This window comes from Neophocaena asiaeorientalis, unplaced genomic scaffold (genome assembly GCF_003031525.2).
Source record: "Neophocaena asiaeorientalis asiaeorientalis breed wild unplaced genomic scaffold, Neophocaena_asiaeorientalis_V1.1 scaffold85, whole genome shotgun sequence".
Classification (NCBI taxonomy): Eukaryota; Metazoa; Chordata; class Mammalia; order Artiodactyla; family Phocoenidae; genus Neophocaena; species Neophocaena asiaeorientalis.
This window is the reverse complement of record NW_020174301.1, coordinates 4,894,198-4,910,626: the sequence shown is the minus strand read 5'-3', so window position 1 is coordinate 4,910,626 and position 16,429 is coordinate 4,894,198. Positions and strand designations below refer to the sequence as shown.

At 55.1% G+C, this 16,429-nt stretch overlaps 1 protein-coding gene across 13 annotated transcripts in view; it reads left to right on the top strand.

The window, feature by feature from the left end:
• AFAP1L2 (actin filament associated protein 1 like 2) overlaps positions 1-16,429 on the top strand; it is a 98,924-nt gene that overhangs the window by 65,823 nt on the left and 16,672 nt on the right. For 12 of the 13 annotated variants that reach the window (XM_024755940.1, XM_024755931.1, XM_024755932.1 and 9 more), the window contains exons 3-6: positions 1,243-1,317; positions 2,674-2,768; positions 9,850-9,940; positions 15,827-16,032. In XM_024755940.1, the coding sequence (XP_024611708.1) occupies positions 1,243-1,317; positions 2,674-2,768; positions 9,850-9,940; positions 15,827-16,032 (467 nt within the window). Of the gene's footprint in view, positions 1-1,242; positions 1,318-2,673; positions 2,769-9,849; positions 9,941-12,607; positions 12,692-15,826; positions 16,033-16,429 lie in introns of all 13 variants that reach the window. The other variant, XM_024755942.1, reaches the window with a different exon arrangement.

Sequence of the window (16,429 nt, the reverse complement as noted above, 5' to 3'; positions counted from 1 at the left end):
GAGCTTGGCCGAGGCCCCCCGCCCCCCATCCCCTACCCTGTCTCCTGCTTCCCCCTGCAGAGTGCTTTAATCCTGTGTCATGCTCTGGAGGAGGTACAGACCCAGCCCCTCAGTGGAGGTATGCAAGTTGTGGATAACTACGTTTAGACCTTGTAGTTCCCTCTGATAAGCTGCTGCGGCCCTTGGTATAGGGGTGACGTTGCTGACCGGTTCTGGTAGGGCTGGGCACCAGGGTGGCAATCCCACGGGCTGATGGAGGAAGATCCATCCAGCCGTATCCTCCTCCTGTTCCTCTGGGTTCTCAGGGCTCTGTTGACGCAGGCCTGCTGGCTGGAGTCTAGGCGGTCTGTGGTGTGGAACTGGCTGGCGCTGAACTGCCTCCTTCGCCAGGGGTTTGAATTGGGCTCCTTGGCTCTGTAGCACCATCTCCAGCCACTGGAATTTATCAGCCGCAAGTTTCTAGGAAATGCAAATTAAGAGGCACAAAGAAATGCAGGAGGATTTCTAGGAGGAGAAACACTCAGATCAGTCTCCTCTGCAGGCTTCTGAAGAAAGGGTCCAGGCCTTTCTCTGCCTAGACATGCACGGGGAAGGTGACAGCCTGTACAGAAATGTTTTTAAAGGAGGGGAAGGGCTGTGCACTGCAGGTAGAGCAGGTAGCTGCTGGTCCTGCAGGTCCAAATCCCAGCACACTCCCCACTCCAAACCCAGAGCTCAGGCCCCCACAGTGGCACCCCACCTAGAGGCCTGGGAGCTAAACTTCCAGGTCCTGAATATGACCTATCTTATATAGACCTCACTCTGATTAGCCCATGAATGTAATTCAGACTAGGGTGAGAATGACTGATAGGAAATGTTTTACAATTTAAACAAAATGCTAGGAAACCCAGAGAAATCTCTGCTTGGTGGAATATGAGGCAGATCTTTAAGGTATGGGTGCTTTTCCACTTAAGCCTTTTATTCCCAAAGCTATCCTTCTGTACCCTCCCCTTCCCTTCCCTCCCCTCCCCTCCCCCCAGGCTAGAAAACTAACAGTCAGCAATTTGGTATTTCTTTTTTTGGAAATCTGTCAGCTCTTTCTACAATGGACTCTTTCAATCAACTCAAAATGTTGTATGCTTTTACTGGAATCCAGGCTGATGACAATGTCTCTGAGGGGTGGAGGGGACATCCTTTCTCTCTAGAGTCCCTTTCCCTTCATGAAATCACATGAAGCCTGTGTCTTCCGTCCTACTTCTGCAGGTTCTGATGAGGAGTACATTTATATGAACAAAGTGACGGTCCACAAGCAACAGGATGCCGAGTCCCAAGACAAAGGTACGGGTCTACCGCTGATGGAGTGGCCAGCTCCCAGGAAGGGGGCCAGTATAAGCCTTGGTCCCGTCCCACCCCTCCTTCCTCCCAGCCAGGACCACAGACAGGCCTGGTGGGGTTATTTTTGGAAGTCGCATTTTGGTTGATGCTATTTGGGGTTGATGTATTTTGGGATGTCTCATCAGGCCACCTCCTTGCCTCTTAAAGGTCTCGTGTCGCCTGCGTGGATAAGGATTCAGTCCCTAAAATCTCTCAGCGTTTGCCAGCATCGTCCCAGGAGTAGGAAGTTATAATTCAGATGCTCTAAGAAAGCAGCTGTATAGGTGCTGATCCCACAGCCCCAGCTTTATGACTTTTGACAGAAGTCTGGATTTTATGAGTGTGTGTGTGTTGGGGGGGAGTGATGGCGAGGAGTCGGTGATGTCAGCAGCTGCCTTAATATTCGATCGAAGGTTTTGTTCAAAGGTGATGGCTTGGCAGAACATCTTACCTTCCACTGGAAGGACAGGTGGTGTCTTCCATGGCGTCTTAATCTTCTCTGTTCTGCTCTCTGCTTTTGTCCGAAAACCCTCAGGAGTGGGTCCAGCAGGACCCCAGGGAGGCCCAGAGGTTTGCAGAGCTGCCTAGCTGCAGATGAGTGGGGAGTAGAAGCCCCCGTCTCGCAGCTCTCAAGCCTGTGACTCAAAGGCAGAGGCTTAGCAAGCATCCCAAAACATTCAGTCCTGTTAAAGACTTGGCTCCAGGACATCAGCCAGCAAAGCCCCAGGGTCAGATCTGCCTGAACCTGTCTGTCCCCAGCTGGCTTGGCCACCAGCTGAAACGGTCAGGCTCAGAAGAGCCTTTGGTGCCTTTTCCTTAAAAGTGCACAGAGGGTTGGTGGCCAAGGTCCCCAGTGTGGCTTTCACCTCCTGCCCCACCACCAAGCGTGGGCTCAGCAGAAGTCCCCTGCACTAAAGCAGCCCCCGGGCCCTAGGTTGTTTGCCTTCCGGGGAAACCATGGGGTGGACAGAGGTAATCACAGGGTCGGTGCTGAGAGCAGCTCAATATAGTGACCACGGGCAGCTCCTGCACTCACTGAAGCTCTGTGGCCAGGGCATTTTGGACATGGGGCCGGTGGAGGAGAGGGTGCGGAACCTACCAGAAACCTCAAACCAGTTCCTCCTGAGGAAACTGCCCATGGCCGATCTACCCTATTCTTGGAGGAAAAACAACACTGGCTCCAGGGACCGCCTGCCTGGGTAATTAACACCTGCCCAAATAGAACTCGGGGCTCATGTGACCAGACATTCCTGGCTACTGAGACTCCACTGCAAGCCTGGGTGCCCCTCATCGAAGCCCTCTTCTGCTTGCTTCCCACAGCGCCCGAGGAGCAGAGCCCACTGACTAACGGCGAGCCCAGCCAGCACTCCTCGGCCCCTCAGAAGAGTCTTCCAGACCTCCCGCCACCCAAGATCGTAAGTGTGGGTCCGGGATCCCTCATTTCCCTGACTTGGGTCCCGTGAAGGTCCAATGCTTCTCGCAGGTGTCAGTCTACCCAGCGTCTGGCATTTTCGGAGCACCTGTTGTCTGTGGGGTCCGGGGCACCGGGAGGGACGGAGACAAGTAAGCGTGCTAGCAGGTGACATCATTTGCTCAGCGCAAAGAGGAACGGCAGTGCGAGATGAGGGTCCCTGTGTGTCCGAGGCTACGCCAGGCTCTTCACCAGCACCCCGTGAGCGGGGCCTTGAACAGACATGGGCACCAGCTCAGGCCACAGTGACCTTTCAGAAATGTAAACCACATCACATCACTTCCTGCTTGAAACCCACCAAGAGCTCTCACTGGACTTGGGGCAGAACATCCCCATTCCTTCACGTGGCCCCAGGGCCTACACGGTCTGGCCCAGCTGCACCTCCAGCCTCATTGCATCTGCTCTTCACCAGCCTCCTTTCTGTTCCTGGGTTGTTCCCTGTGGTCAGTCCTGCCTCAGGGACTCTGCAGTCCCCGGGCCCTGGCCCCTCAAAGGCTGCCCCCTCCTCCTGTCTCAGACATTCTTAGACAGACTTTCCCTGACTTACCCATGTGAGGCATCCCATCTCGGTGCCTGCCCCCATTACTGCCTGCCACACCACCCAGTTACCCCTCCATGTTTATTATTTGCCTCCCAGAGTAGATATAAGCTCCCTGGAACAGGGACTCTGTCTCGTTTACTGCTTCATGTCCTGTGTCTGCGCACAGTAGACCACACGCATGTTTGTGGATGGATGGATTTATGGACTCCTACAGACTTGGGTTCAGATTCCAGCTCTGCCAGGTACTAGCTCCTTGACCTTGAGCAGGTTATTTAAGGTCTCTGGCCCTCTGTTTCCTGGTGTTTAAATGAAAGGAACGTAAACATCTCTCACCTAAGCTCCTCTTATTCAGGGGGCGTGGCAGACCACATTAGTATTCAGTGAGGTGAGTGGTAGTATTTACATCTTATGGGTGAAGAACCGAGAATCAGTGGGTTTATAACATCCCAGTGTCACACAGCCTTGAAGTGGCAGAACTTGAACCCAAGTTCTTTCCACGCTAGGATCTGGCTGGGAAGGATTTCTGGGACCGTGGGACTGCACGGTCACTGAGCTCCCACCAAGCCATCCATCACCGGATCCGTAGGCTCAGGTCACCACTGAGGGGGTCCCGTCCCCAGACTGGCCCCTTCATTCATGCCTTCCTGGGGGCAGTACGGTTCTTCCCGCTGCTCTCACAGCTGGTAGGGCAGGCCTGGAATGTCTGGGCAGCATCCCACTGCAGGAGCCCCTGGAGCTGGGTGACAGCTTGGCAGGGACCCTTCATCTCAGGCTGACTGAGACTTGGTGGACTGAGCATCAGTCCCTGGGTACCCCAATATGCTGATGCCGTGAGTGACTGCCATGCTCTGAGCCGCTGCCCACTCCGTGCACACAAACATGGTCCTCCCACCACCTGCCAAAAATCAGAGGCTCAGGGAGTTAAAACAACTGGCCAAGATCCCACCACTGGGCGGTAGCAGGCCCAGGATTTGTATGCAGTTTCTTGGTTTCTGGGCCACTCTGCGGCCTCCCGGACTTCAGCTCGGCTTCTTAGCCAAGTAAAGGTACAAGTCGTGTCCCTTTCTGCTGCAGGCTCCCCTCACTTCTGGCGCCGGGACTTGGGGAGGGGGCATGGCCTCTCAGCTCCCATCCAGTTGCTGCTGGTTTTAAGCAGACGGGAGGTGTTGTGGTTTTCGGGTTACGCCCCAAGCACCCCTTGCCGGATGGGGGGAAGGAGAGGTGGCTGCTCTGAGCCAGGGCTGCAACTTTCCTAGCCTGAGTTCATGTGTGATTCTGACCGGGGTGCCTTTGGCCTCTGTGCAGTGGGGTGCCACTACCCACCCCACGTGGGGCAGCTAGCTGCTTAGGGGTCCACACCAGACGGGAGGGGCGTTCACCTGGTGGAGCCTCTTAGCGGTGACTCGCTCTGGAAGCCCGTGTTTGACGAACGTGGTGGTGGACTGGGAACCCAGGGTCTGGGGCCGGGTCGTGGTCACAGAGTCCGGCAGCCCCGGGACTCTGGCTGGCTTTTAGTGCTCCCTTGCTAGCCTTCTGTGACCCTGGCACATTGGCCCCAAGGGCTCGGGGGTGTGAGGCGCAGGGCCTCCGATCAAGGCCAGGACTGTGGTCGTCCCCTGGAGCGGACTCCCGGCATCAGCTGTGTCTGTGGGCCATCGGGGCCAGGAGAGGCTCGAGAGGAAGCTATTGCTGCACTGGAAAGACACCACGACCCGAGACGTGTGGCCTTTCAGATGCGTGGTGACGGTTCCCGTGGACATACTCCAGGCCATGGGGCAACTTCCAGCAGAGCGAGCGGCCTTGGCAGTCTCCGCTCCTTGTGGAATTTCTCTGCTGAGAAGGACCTTTCCTAGGTCCCTCCTAGTTCTGTCCCAGTCGCCCACCTCCACCCCAGGGCCTTCTGGATGTGGAGTGAGGAAGGGGGGGTGCAGAATCCGGGGTCCTCCCTGCCTGCCCACACACGCCTGTTCCCCTCCAGCCTCCTCTCTGGTCAAGTCTGGCTGAAGACTTAGTCCAAGGCCCCCAGAGGAGCGGTGTCAGGGCGGAGCGGGGAACAGCTGTGTCTTCTGGCTCTCACAGGGAGGAGGAGAACCAGAACAGCAAGTAGTTTGGGAGGGAGGGAGCGTGGCAGCCTGAGCCTGGCTGGCCCTGTGACCTCTCTTCCTCGGCCAGAGAAAGCCGTGTCCCTTCCCACCCTGACCCAGGAGCTTCAGGGCACCACGGTGGCTTGTCCTCTTGCATGCCCGGCCCCGGGCTCTCTGGTGGCTGTAGCACAAGCTGGGTGTCTGCCTGGGGTCCTCAGTGCCCTGGGCTGGGCCGGGAGCGTGGCCTCTGTCCCAGGCTCAGCCCGTCCAACACTGGAGGGGGCAGCCAGGGGTCTGGAGCAAATCTCATGGGTGTGGCCAGTGACTCAGCAGCCGTGGCACTTCCAGGCCACGGTCCGCACAGCCAGGTGCGGCGGTTGCTTTCCGAGAGACAGACGTCTGCTGGCACCGTTGTGCTCCTGGCCTGGGCAGCCATCTCCGCCCACCTCCCCTCTGAGGCCTGACCACGCGTCGGGGCTGGACTTCTGCAGGCTGCTCTGTGGGGGCAGGGAAGGCCGTCACCATGGTTGGTCTGGGGAGCTCGGGCTGGATCCGCTAGCCCCCACCCCGGAAGCTTCCACAGTGCATTCTGGGGCAGGTTGCTCAGAACTGCAGGGATGCCCCAGGTCACCTGGGCCACCCCGCATCTTCAGCTCTGTGTCTCATCTAAATCAGCACTGGCCAGGTACAGCCCCCTGACCAAATCCTGCACCACCTGCTTTTGTAAATAACATTTTGCTGGAATTCAGCCAAGCTCATTCATTTGTGTATTATTTATGGGTGCTTTTGCACTACAGTAGCAGGGTAGAAGAGCTGAGATCAGAGCCGCTGAATGGCCTGCAAATCCCTAAGTATTGACTGTTTGGCTCTGTACAGGTAAAGTTTGCCAGTCTCTGGCAAGTCACGCTGAGCAGGGTGGCTTTCTTCCCTGTCCCTTCCTGTGAACCCTCAGTTATTTCGGGTTCCGAAGTCACACATCTTCTGCTCCTTCGTCGAATGTGTACCACCCTCATCGTCATGATGATAAAGTAACTTTCCTTTATTCTGAATTCCGGGAGTTTAGGATCTCCTGCTCCCCTGACCTCTGATAATAGGCCATCGCGCCTGTGTGATTATGTGACGCTCTTCTGAATTGTTGGAATCGTTTTGTCCTTTAACGTGACCCAGGCCCGTATCTTTTGCCCTGGCCGCCTTGAGGACAGGGGCTGTCCTGTTCTTTAAGGCAGTTGAGCTTGCTGTAAGCCAGGTCATGCCCAAATACTTCCTCTGTATCCTCCCAGAGTACCCCTGTTCTTCCCCCACCAAACATGCATACAGGCACCTTTTCTCCCTTTGATTGATATTTTTATATCTTATTTTGAAGGTCAGTGAGCACTAATATTTATTATTTAATAGTGCTGAGCACAGTTTAATCCTTACAGTGACCCCATGTGACGGGTACTTCTACTCTCCCCATTTTATAGCAAAGGAACTGAGGCCCAGAGAGGTCAAGTCAGTTGTCCAGAGTCACACAGCTCGATGTGCCCGTGTCAGGATTCGAACCCAGCCCCGAAGGTCAGATTCCTGCCCCACTGCCCTATCTGCCTCTCTGTATAGATCCATTTACAGATGATTTCACAGTGAGAGGCTTGGGAGACTCTCAAGAAACACCCCCTGGTGCTCAACTCCTAGATGGGAGGGCAGGCCCCCTGTGGGGATAATGACCCAGCAGGAGCTCCCACAGGAGGGTTCAATCCCCTTCTGTCCTGTTCTAATCATGGGAATCCAGACCAGAGCCAGACCTTGGGTGCTCAGAGCTTCCCTCCGGATGGGATCCCCACGCCCTCACCAAGACAAGGGTTCCCACACCCCGTGATGGGGAGTGGGGCTTCTTGGAGGCTGCAGCTGGAGGCCCAGCCCACTCAGGAAGCCTGAGCCCCAGGACCCAAAAGCAGAGACCTTGTCGGGGCCCAGGTAAGGAGACATTTTCCCCTCAGACCCCAGGAAGCAGGCTCTCAGAGGCAGCCCTTTCTCTGGCTGACCGAGGGGCCAGGAATGGCCGAGAGGAGCAGAAACGTCTCTCCAGGCCAGGGGCAGCAAAGGCGAAGGATCATCCACTAGCAGCTACCAGATGTGTCCACCATGTGCGAGGCCCTCACCCCGGCGAGGAGCCCGGACGGAGGTACCGCTCACAGCCGTCGCCCTTCCGCAGCCGGCCCGGAGCGCAGCTGGGCTGCTTAGGAAATGAGCAGATTATTCTGTTCCTTCCTGCACGCTGTGTGTCGCACCTGCTGGGGCTGCAGGCTGCTCAGAGCCTGCCTCTGGGACTTGGGTCAGCTCTCTCGGCGTCGGGCCAGATGGAGTTCGAAGGACGTGGTATGGGAGCCAGGTGGTGGCCTGGCCTCTGCTGACCCTCTTCATGTGGACCTGTCTCAGCTTGCCGGACAGCAATCCAGTAGCCTGGCTCCTGCAGGGCGCCTGGGTTGTGGAGGCCCCCAGACAACGATGACAACAGCCTCCTGGTACTGGATGCGCGCCAGGCCCTGTGGAAGCACCATCACGTTTTGTCTCCTTGAATCCTCAACGATTCCAGTACTATTCCTGTTTTATGAAGAGGGAAAGTGAGACCGAGAGAGGCTGTCACACACCCATGGTTAAATCCATGGGCTCCTAAAGGCTGGATTCAAACCTAGTTCCATTCACTCCAGAGATCATAGAAATAGCTCTAGTCGCCAAAGCCACAGAAGACTTGGCTCTGGGGGGGGGGCCTGGTTTGTGCAGCAGCTGCAGGAGCAATACTCTGCCCCCGGGGGAAGCTGGGAACCGACACCCTTGTGGTCCCTGCTGAGTACTGTCCCACGGGGACGTGAGCCCACGCTGCCTGTTCTCCCACCATCGCCTGGGCCAGGACTAGGGAAGCTCTGTCTGTCATAGGTCCCCCAAAGAGCTCATTTTCCAAGGCAAAGGTTTCTAGATTTCCCCACCTCCTGCCCCTCTTCCTGGTGGGGCAAGGAATCCCCAGCAGCCCAGGGGTCCGTCCGAGGTCAGGGCCCTGTGTCTCCTACGATCTCCCTGCACCCCCTTTACCTTAAGAGCCTCCTCTGTCTTCACTTGGCACCCCCCGAAGGTCCAGGCCTTGCCCCTCATGGGGAACACCCAGCGCAAGGACTTCTCAAAACCAGGACTGGGAATGCACTTCAGCTTTTGCCATTTCTGTTCTCATCACGAATATTCCCTTGGCCCTCTTCAGGGACTTCGTGATTCAGAAAGACATCAGAGACTTGTGTGGATGGCCACTTACGTGTTCATGACCTATATATAGTAATATTCATGCCACCATCCACCTCTCTTTCTCCCCTGCTACTGCTTATGAGATCACCTTCATAGTCTAGTGCCCATCTTACAGATGGAGTAATGGAGGAGAGAACGATTTTCATGCTCTGTTCTTCTCCACAGTTGCATATGTTTTTGTTGTTTTTTGGCGGTATGCGGGCCTCTCACTGTTGTGGCCTCTCCCGTCGCGGACACAGGCTCCGGACGCGCAGGCTCAGCAGCCATGGCTCACGGGCCCAGCCGCTCCGCGGCATGTGGGATCTTCCCGGACCGGGGCACGAACCCGTGTCCCCTGCATCGGCAGGCGGACGCTCAACCACTGCGCCACCAGGGAAGCCCTGCATATGTTTTTTATTCTACTCAAATTATGCTCATTCACCCTCATGCCATGTAAGAAATGCTGGGTGGTCCTGTCCTCTGAGCATCCTTCCTTGGTCCTAAATGTTCATCACACCCTCCACGCTCCCATGGAGCTCTGACCTTGTCTATTAAAGCACTTGATAAGGAGCTGTGAGCACCTAGTTAAGACTTTCTCAGGACTGACTCCTGACCATCTGGATGTGTCCCTCAGCTAGTCCGTGGGAGCCATCCAGTATCTGCTGAGCGAATGATTGAACTTGTTATGGGAGAAGTTTGGGAGTTAGAAGCCAGGTCCTCTTCCTCTGTGTACCCCTGATCAGCCCTTGTCTTTGTAGAAAATGTATTCTATGCAGAAGCCATCATAGCTACCATGACAGCCTGACTCCATCTGGCCTTTCAAGTGTGTTATGTCATGTCACGATGTGTACAATGATATTGTGTGTGTGGTGGGCATCGGAGCCTCATTTTGCAGGGGGCGGGGGGAATGCTGAGGCTTGGTGAGGTCAAGCAATGCGCCCACAGCCCTCCAGCTGGATGCAAACCAAACGCTGTGGATGGGGTGGCTGATGGGAGTCACGATAATCCCCGTTCTCCCTCTCGACTTGCTTGACGTCCAAGCTGGGCATTTTTTTCTTCTGCTTCCCTCTCCTTCCACCCAAAGGGTTAATTCCAAGTTGTTCCCAGTGTATCGTATCTGAAAATGTTTGTTTTATTTGTTCATACCACAGATTCCAGAACGGAAACAGCTCTCCACCCCAAAGATCGAGTCTCCAGAGGGTTACTATGAAGAGGCTGAACCATATGACACATCCCTCAATGGTACATCCTGGGGACGGGGCTTGGAGGGGGTCCAATCACTTCCTGCACGGATGCCAGTGCCAACTCCCCTGGTTGGGACCGGCACACTTACCCTGGCTAGAAACACAGGGCAGCCTGGGCGGCTCTAACTAGAGAGCATGGCCCGAATTGAGAACTGGCCACAGAGCATTTGGCCTCTGGTCTGCTGGGGAGCTGAGACCTACAGCAGACCCAACCCACCTGCAAGGAGGGGCTTGGGGTGGTCCACAAGGAGCTGGTTTACTGTGTCTGATGCTTTCTGTGGTCCTGCCTGGATGTTGCTGGATTCAGCACAGAAATGTGACAAAGAAGAGGTGTGTTGGCCGAGAGGCACAAGGCCCCGTAAGCAATGGAAATGTGGTCAGGCTGAGCCAGAGCCCAGTTCCCAGGTTCTTTCGCTGGACTAATAGTCACTGGGTCCCACCGTGTACCCAGCATGCTTCTAGGAATCAGGAGCTCAGCAGCACGCAGGATTCAGTGGGGTTCAGTGGTCACGGCACTTAGATTGTGAGAGGGAAGACAGACAGCAAATAAACATAGGATGTGTCAGGTCAGCATGGAAAGCTGCAGGGGCTGGGTTGGGGCAGGAGAAGGATTTTATTTTAGATTAGGGAGGGCCTCTCTGATAGCATGACCTTGAGCAGATTCCCAAATGAAGTGGGAACTGGGTGGGGCTGATACCTGCAGGAAGAACTTTCTAAACAGAGAGCACAGTACGTGCAAAGGCCCTGAGGCAGGAGAGCCCTTGGCATGTTTGGAGGCCATTGTGGCAGGAGCAGGTGGGGTTGGGGGAGAGAGATGGGAGATGGGGACACAGAAATCAGCTGTTGGCCTTGGTAAAGACTTCGGCTTTTCTCTGAATAGACTTTTCTCCAGCCTTTGGAGGGGAGGGTTGTTTGTGGCTGACCTAACTTAGGTAGATGGCCTTTGCTATGGGGGCAGGGCTCACGCTGGAGTCATCTGTCCTCGGCCAGTGGTTCTCAGCCTGATGAGGTTGGATCAGAAATAGAAATGCTCTCGTTGTGGGGATTCTATAACACAGAAAGGCCTTGAAGGTTCTGGAAGAAAGAGATGGTTGTGACCCCATTCTCCCAGGTAGCTGGACTCTGGTCCCCTCACTCTCCCTTTCTTACCTCCTTCTCTTTCCTTCCTTTGTAAGTGAAAGGTCTTTGAAAGCGTAAAGCAACTTGCAGATGTCAGTGGTAAGGATCCCTGGTGGTGGGAATGAACTTGGCCGAAGTGGGGGACCTTGTTGGTGTCACAAAGAACTGGCCCTGGGATGAGATGGGACCAGTCACATGGAGCCACATGGGATTCTTGTCCTCTTTCTTCACACTTTACCTACTGTCTGCGGTCCCGGGAACTGTGTGGGAGGTGAGGGCTTCTTTGGCCCGAAGAATTTTATTCTAAGAGGCTGGCTTTGTGGACAGACATCACTTAGCTTGTGAGGTGTTGCCAAGTCACCGGCTGGACTGTGATTTCAGACTGGAGCTGAGAGCGCGGTGGGGCTGTCTGGGTGCGTCTGGAAGGTGGGAGCAGTGACTCACCCCGGGGAGCACCTCCATGTGTCTGAAGCCCATCTCTCTCGGGTGTGGCCTGTGCCAGCCGGGGCCTGCCTCCCAGACGCTCCTGGGGGCCTGCTGGTGGGGCAGACACTTCATCTCGACACAAACAAGCAGTCAGAAGGATCCCGGTGTTTGTCTCTCGACTGGGAGTTCATATTGGTTTTATCCAGAACCAGGGGGTCATCACAAGGTCAGCAAGGAGGGTGGGGAGAAGCCCAGGTGCCTTTTGTCCCCTGCCAGCTCGAGGATGGAGGATGACTTGTGGGGAGCTGGTCATACTTACCACGAAGAGGGGGCCTCCCCTGCATCATAAGCCGGCCTGCTGTCCCCCACACCTGTTTGACCAGTGGGACGCACAGGTCACAACAGCAGAAATGACCATCGGACTCCCACCCCTTGCTCTACTTCTTTGGCCAACAGCGATTTTGCTGACTTCCTGAAAAAGACCAGTTGCTTGGCCTCTTGGCCTGCTTTATCAGCAGTCCACTCACTGCTTCCCTGGGTCAGGTCCTCTCTCTGAACAAGTTTAGTAAGTGCCCTGCCAGGGGCCTGTGCAGGAGCTATTAGGTAGAGCACCTGCATTGCTGGTGTCTCCTGCTAGAGACAGTAGACATCAGTAACGGCAGCTGCTGTAACAAACAACCCCTCTTGCAGCTTAGAGTAACCCAATGCAAATCTGATTCTCACTCACGGAATAGTTCAGCTGGGCCTTACTGGTCAGCAGGCTCCCGTCCAGCGTGGGCTCAGTCACCTTCTGAGGCCACAGAATCCACCACAAAGAAAGGGTGGAGAACCTCTATGTGCTCCTTAAAGGCACCAGGCAGAGTGACACCCAGTGCTTCTATCCACATTCCATTGGCGGCAGGAAGTCACATCTCTGGATGGGAAGGGGCTGGGAAATGATGTCCTTGGCCAGGCTGGGGTACACCTGACAAGCCCACATCTCCGACGGGAACGCACTAACTTCTGGTGGGAGGGCAGCCGCGTCGCCACATCTCTTTGTGCCTCTTCATCTCGGTCTGCCGCTCTCTTCATCTTCTCTCTCTTCCTCTTGCCTTTGTCTGTTCTTCTGGATCCCACACAGATCATTCTGGCAAATTTCCCCCCAGTGGAGTCCCCAGATGGGTACAGGTGCCTGAAGGAGTCGTTTACGCCACGATCACCTTGGGTACTGCTTGTCCCAGAGCGGGAATGCCGGTGATCCCATCTGCTGCCTGGCCCTCTCTGAGGCGGGGTGCGTGCCCCAAGGGTGGCTGCTGCCCTCTTCCCGTCCTCTTGCATGGGTTCTGCGTGCACACGCCGTGTGCTGTCCCTCTGCAGACCCCTGCCTGTAGCATCCGAACAGACGGCTAGAGGACGCAGAGCGTGGCATGGCTGTCCCGCCCTCTATTCCCGAGGACACGCCACAGGACACAGTGGGTGCAGTCTCCACCTGGGGACAGCAAACAGGGGTATGGAATTATCGTAGCATCCTGCCTTTCACTCCTGTTCATCCTGCGACCTCTAGAAGCCGAGTACCTGTTTAAGAACACCCTACATTTATGGTTGGGCCGTGATCCCTCTTAGAGATAAATAAAATGGTCAGTACATTTGCCCTAGATTTCCTCCAAGCTGTTCCAGGTAGCATCCCCATCGCCCTTGGAGGCAGAGGGGCAGATGTTAGAATTCTCCATGGAACATGTGGGGCAACCCCAGAAGCACAGAACAGCCAGGGGCAGGGTGTGGGGGGAGTTCGGCCAGCTTCTTCACACTAAACTCTGTAGCCTCGCTTATTAATCTTTATCACCGAAAGAGCTATCCCAATGACTACATCATTCTTATTTATTATGCAGCTAATGCAGTGCTGACAAGGGGGACATTTTTTACAGAGTCACCCTGATCCTACCACCAGATCAAACCAACTACTTTGAGTTCTCTCTGAGCCTTTCAGTACTGTTCTCCTTGTATAGATAATTTTAATTGTGCTTTCTCACTTACCATCTCCTCTGAAGGAGATTCTCAAGTTGCAGACTAGGCTTCAGAGCTTTCGCTGATTACGGTTGCATGGTACGCTGGATGAAATCAGACTTTCCTGAGTCTCCTTCTTGAATAAATATCTTAATGCATGTAACCTTCCCCCCTTCCTTCCTTTTTCAAAAAACTAGTTTCTTAGGATAAACTCCCAGGACTGGGATTATGGGGTCGAAGGGTATGAATGTTTTTATGGCGCTCGAAACAACAGGCTGACAGGTTGTTTCCTGAGAGGCTGGTGGACATTTGTATTGCCACCAGCCATACGAGAGAGTTCAGGGTCCCCTACTGGGTAGCAGCACTATTCTCAATCTTAGTTTATTTAATGGGTATAAAATTGTGAACTATGCAACTTTTTTATTAAGCCAGGAAGGGAGTAGTAGCACACTGCTTTGCAAGAAGACTGATATTAAAATAGTTGAATGTTTTTATGGCGCTCGAAACAACAGGCTGACAGGTTGTTTCCTGAGAGGCTGGTGGACATTTGTATTGCCACCAGCCATACGAGAGAGTTCAGGGTCCCCTACTGGGTAGCAGCACTATTCTCAATCTTAGTTTATTTAATGGGTATAAAATTGTGAACTATGCAACTTTTTTATTAAGCCAGGAAGGGAGTAGTAGCACACTGCTTTGCAAGAAGACTGACATTAAAATAGTCAAAGTATTATTTTTAAAACTATTAAAGCAAAATAAAACACATTTTCATTGGCATTGTAGCCAGAGTAACTGTGGCCGTGGCCTCGTTCTAATTCAAATGCGGTTCTGTTTTCTTAGTATTGCAGGAACCTAGCTATGCAGGTAGTTTAAGAGGCTTCTGGAGAAGAGAAGATGGGGGACCCGTGGGCTGTCTCTTTTCTGATGGATAATGTGCAGAAGAAAGGTTTCATTCACTGTGACTCAAGGGGACAGACGTGCCTGTAGAAGTCACAGGGAAGTAGGTGGGACTTTCTAACTGTTAGAGCTGCCCAGTAATAGAAGGAATTGTCCAGCAGTCGAGCGGTATGAGCTCCCCGTCCACGTGGGGATTCAAGCAGAGGCTGGGGCAGGGCTATGACAGACAGGATTCCTGTGCTGAGCCAGGGGTTGGACCTGGATCCTGAGGTTCTCCTTTCTCCGTGTCCTGCATTTCGGGGTTTGATTGATTTTTTTCTGCACCTAGTTTTTGTTGGCCTTGAATAGGGCAGTGAGGCCTGAGGAACAGAGAAATTCTTGCAGGGTGGTGGAGGCAGAAACCGAGGCATGCAGAGCGGGCACAGGATCGGGTGCAATTTGGTGCGTTTTGGGATTCTTTTAAACAGAATAAAAACGTGAGGGTGGGGGTTTCCCTGATGGCGCAGTGGTTGGGAGTCCGCCTGCCGATGCTAGGGGACACGGGTTCGTGCCCCGGTCCGGGAAGATCCCACGTGCCGCGGAGCGGCTGAGCCCGTGACCCATGGCCGCTGAGCCTGCGCGTCCGGAGCCTGTGCTCCGCAACGGGAGGGGCCACAGCAGGGGGAGGCCCGCGTACCGCAAAAAAAAAAAAACAAAAAAACGTGAGGGTGGCTCATTGCTAGAAAGGAAGGGTAGCAGGTGGGGATGGGCAGAAGATGCTAAGCTCGTGACGGGAGGTGCTCTGTGGGGAGGGAAAGAGAACGGAGCCTGTGGAAGATGAGCCGATTTCCAGCAGGGCTGCGATTGTGAGGAGAGCCTTCAGGAGTGCGAGGGTGGCCGCCTTCCCCGGAGGGCCAGCTCCTGCTGGGCTTTGTTTCATCTTTTACTTCCACGGAGCCACAGCTTCCTGCTGCTCCCAGGACAGAACCAGGGACAGGGCAGGCCCAGTGGGCCGCTGCTGGAGGCTCGCCCAGCTCTGGGCTCAGACGGCGACCCTCTCCTCCTGGGCCCTTAGAAGCGATCTCACCCCACTGCTTCATCCTTCAGCGGAAGAAATGGAGGCCCCCAGCAGGGGCGCTGGACCTCTCAAGAGCAGGCGTGTGAGGGCCGCGTCTGGTCAGAGGTTTCCACGGGGTCTGAGGCGACAGGATTTGAGGAGGAAGAGGGAGACTCCTGGTTTTACGTCACCTGCGTCTGCGGCCGGAGGCAGCATCCAAGGCGCTTTGCTCAGGGGTTTGGGGGCCGGAAAGTCCGCCTGGGTGTGTGGTTGGTGACTGTGGGCTGGTCCAAGGGCACGGCGGGGGCGGGGTAGCCTGGGGACCACTGGATGCCCCTGCCTGCTCCCCTCCCTCCCGAAGGAGCAAAGCCTGTTTCAGAACATCCCCTGCCCGCTGAAACTGTGACGGAGGGCTCTTCCTTGCAGAGGACGGAGAGGCCGTGAGCAGTTCCTACGAGTCCTACGACGAGGACGAAAGCAGCAAGGGCAAGTCGGCCCCCTACCAGTGGCCCTCGCCCGAGGCCAGCATCGAGCTGATGCGCGACGCCCGCATCTGTGCTTTCCTGTGGCGCAAGAAGTGGCTGGGCCAGTGGGCCAAGCAGCTCTGCGTGATCAAGGACACCAGGCTCCTGGTGAGTGTCCTCTCCCCGGAGTGGAGGTGCGGGTGGTCCCTGATGCCAGGTGCTTAGAGCCTGTCGCATCGGGGGGTTTCTTCTTCTCCCCAGCAGAGCTTCGTGTGCGAGGATGAACGTGCTTTCTCTTACGTAGGAAGGACTAGTACTTCCAGCAGGCTTTCAGAGGGGTCTGTGACGACTGCCCCCTCCCCTCCCCACCGATCCCATCGTACAGATATTTTTTCCGGGGATCTTTTTGTCCCCTGGTCTGTGGGCTCCTTCTTCTTTACAGTCCTTTTGGGGCGGAGCCTGCTGCCCAGGCAGGTGACTGATGATAAGATGAGACCCATAAGGGAATCAGAAGATAGTACTCTGACCACAGCCCCGTTTCTTGTTACTTTAAGTTTAAATTTGG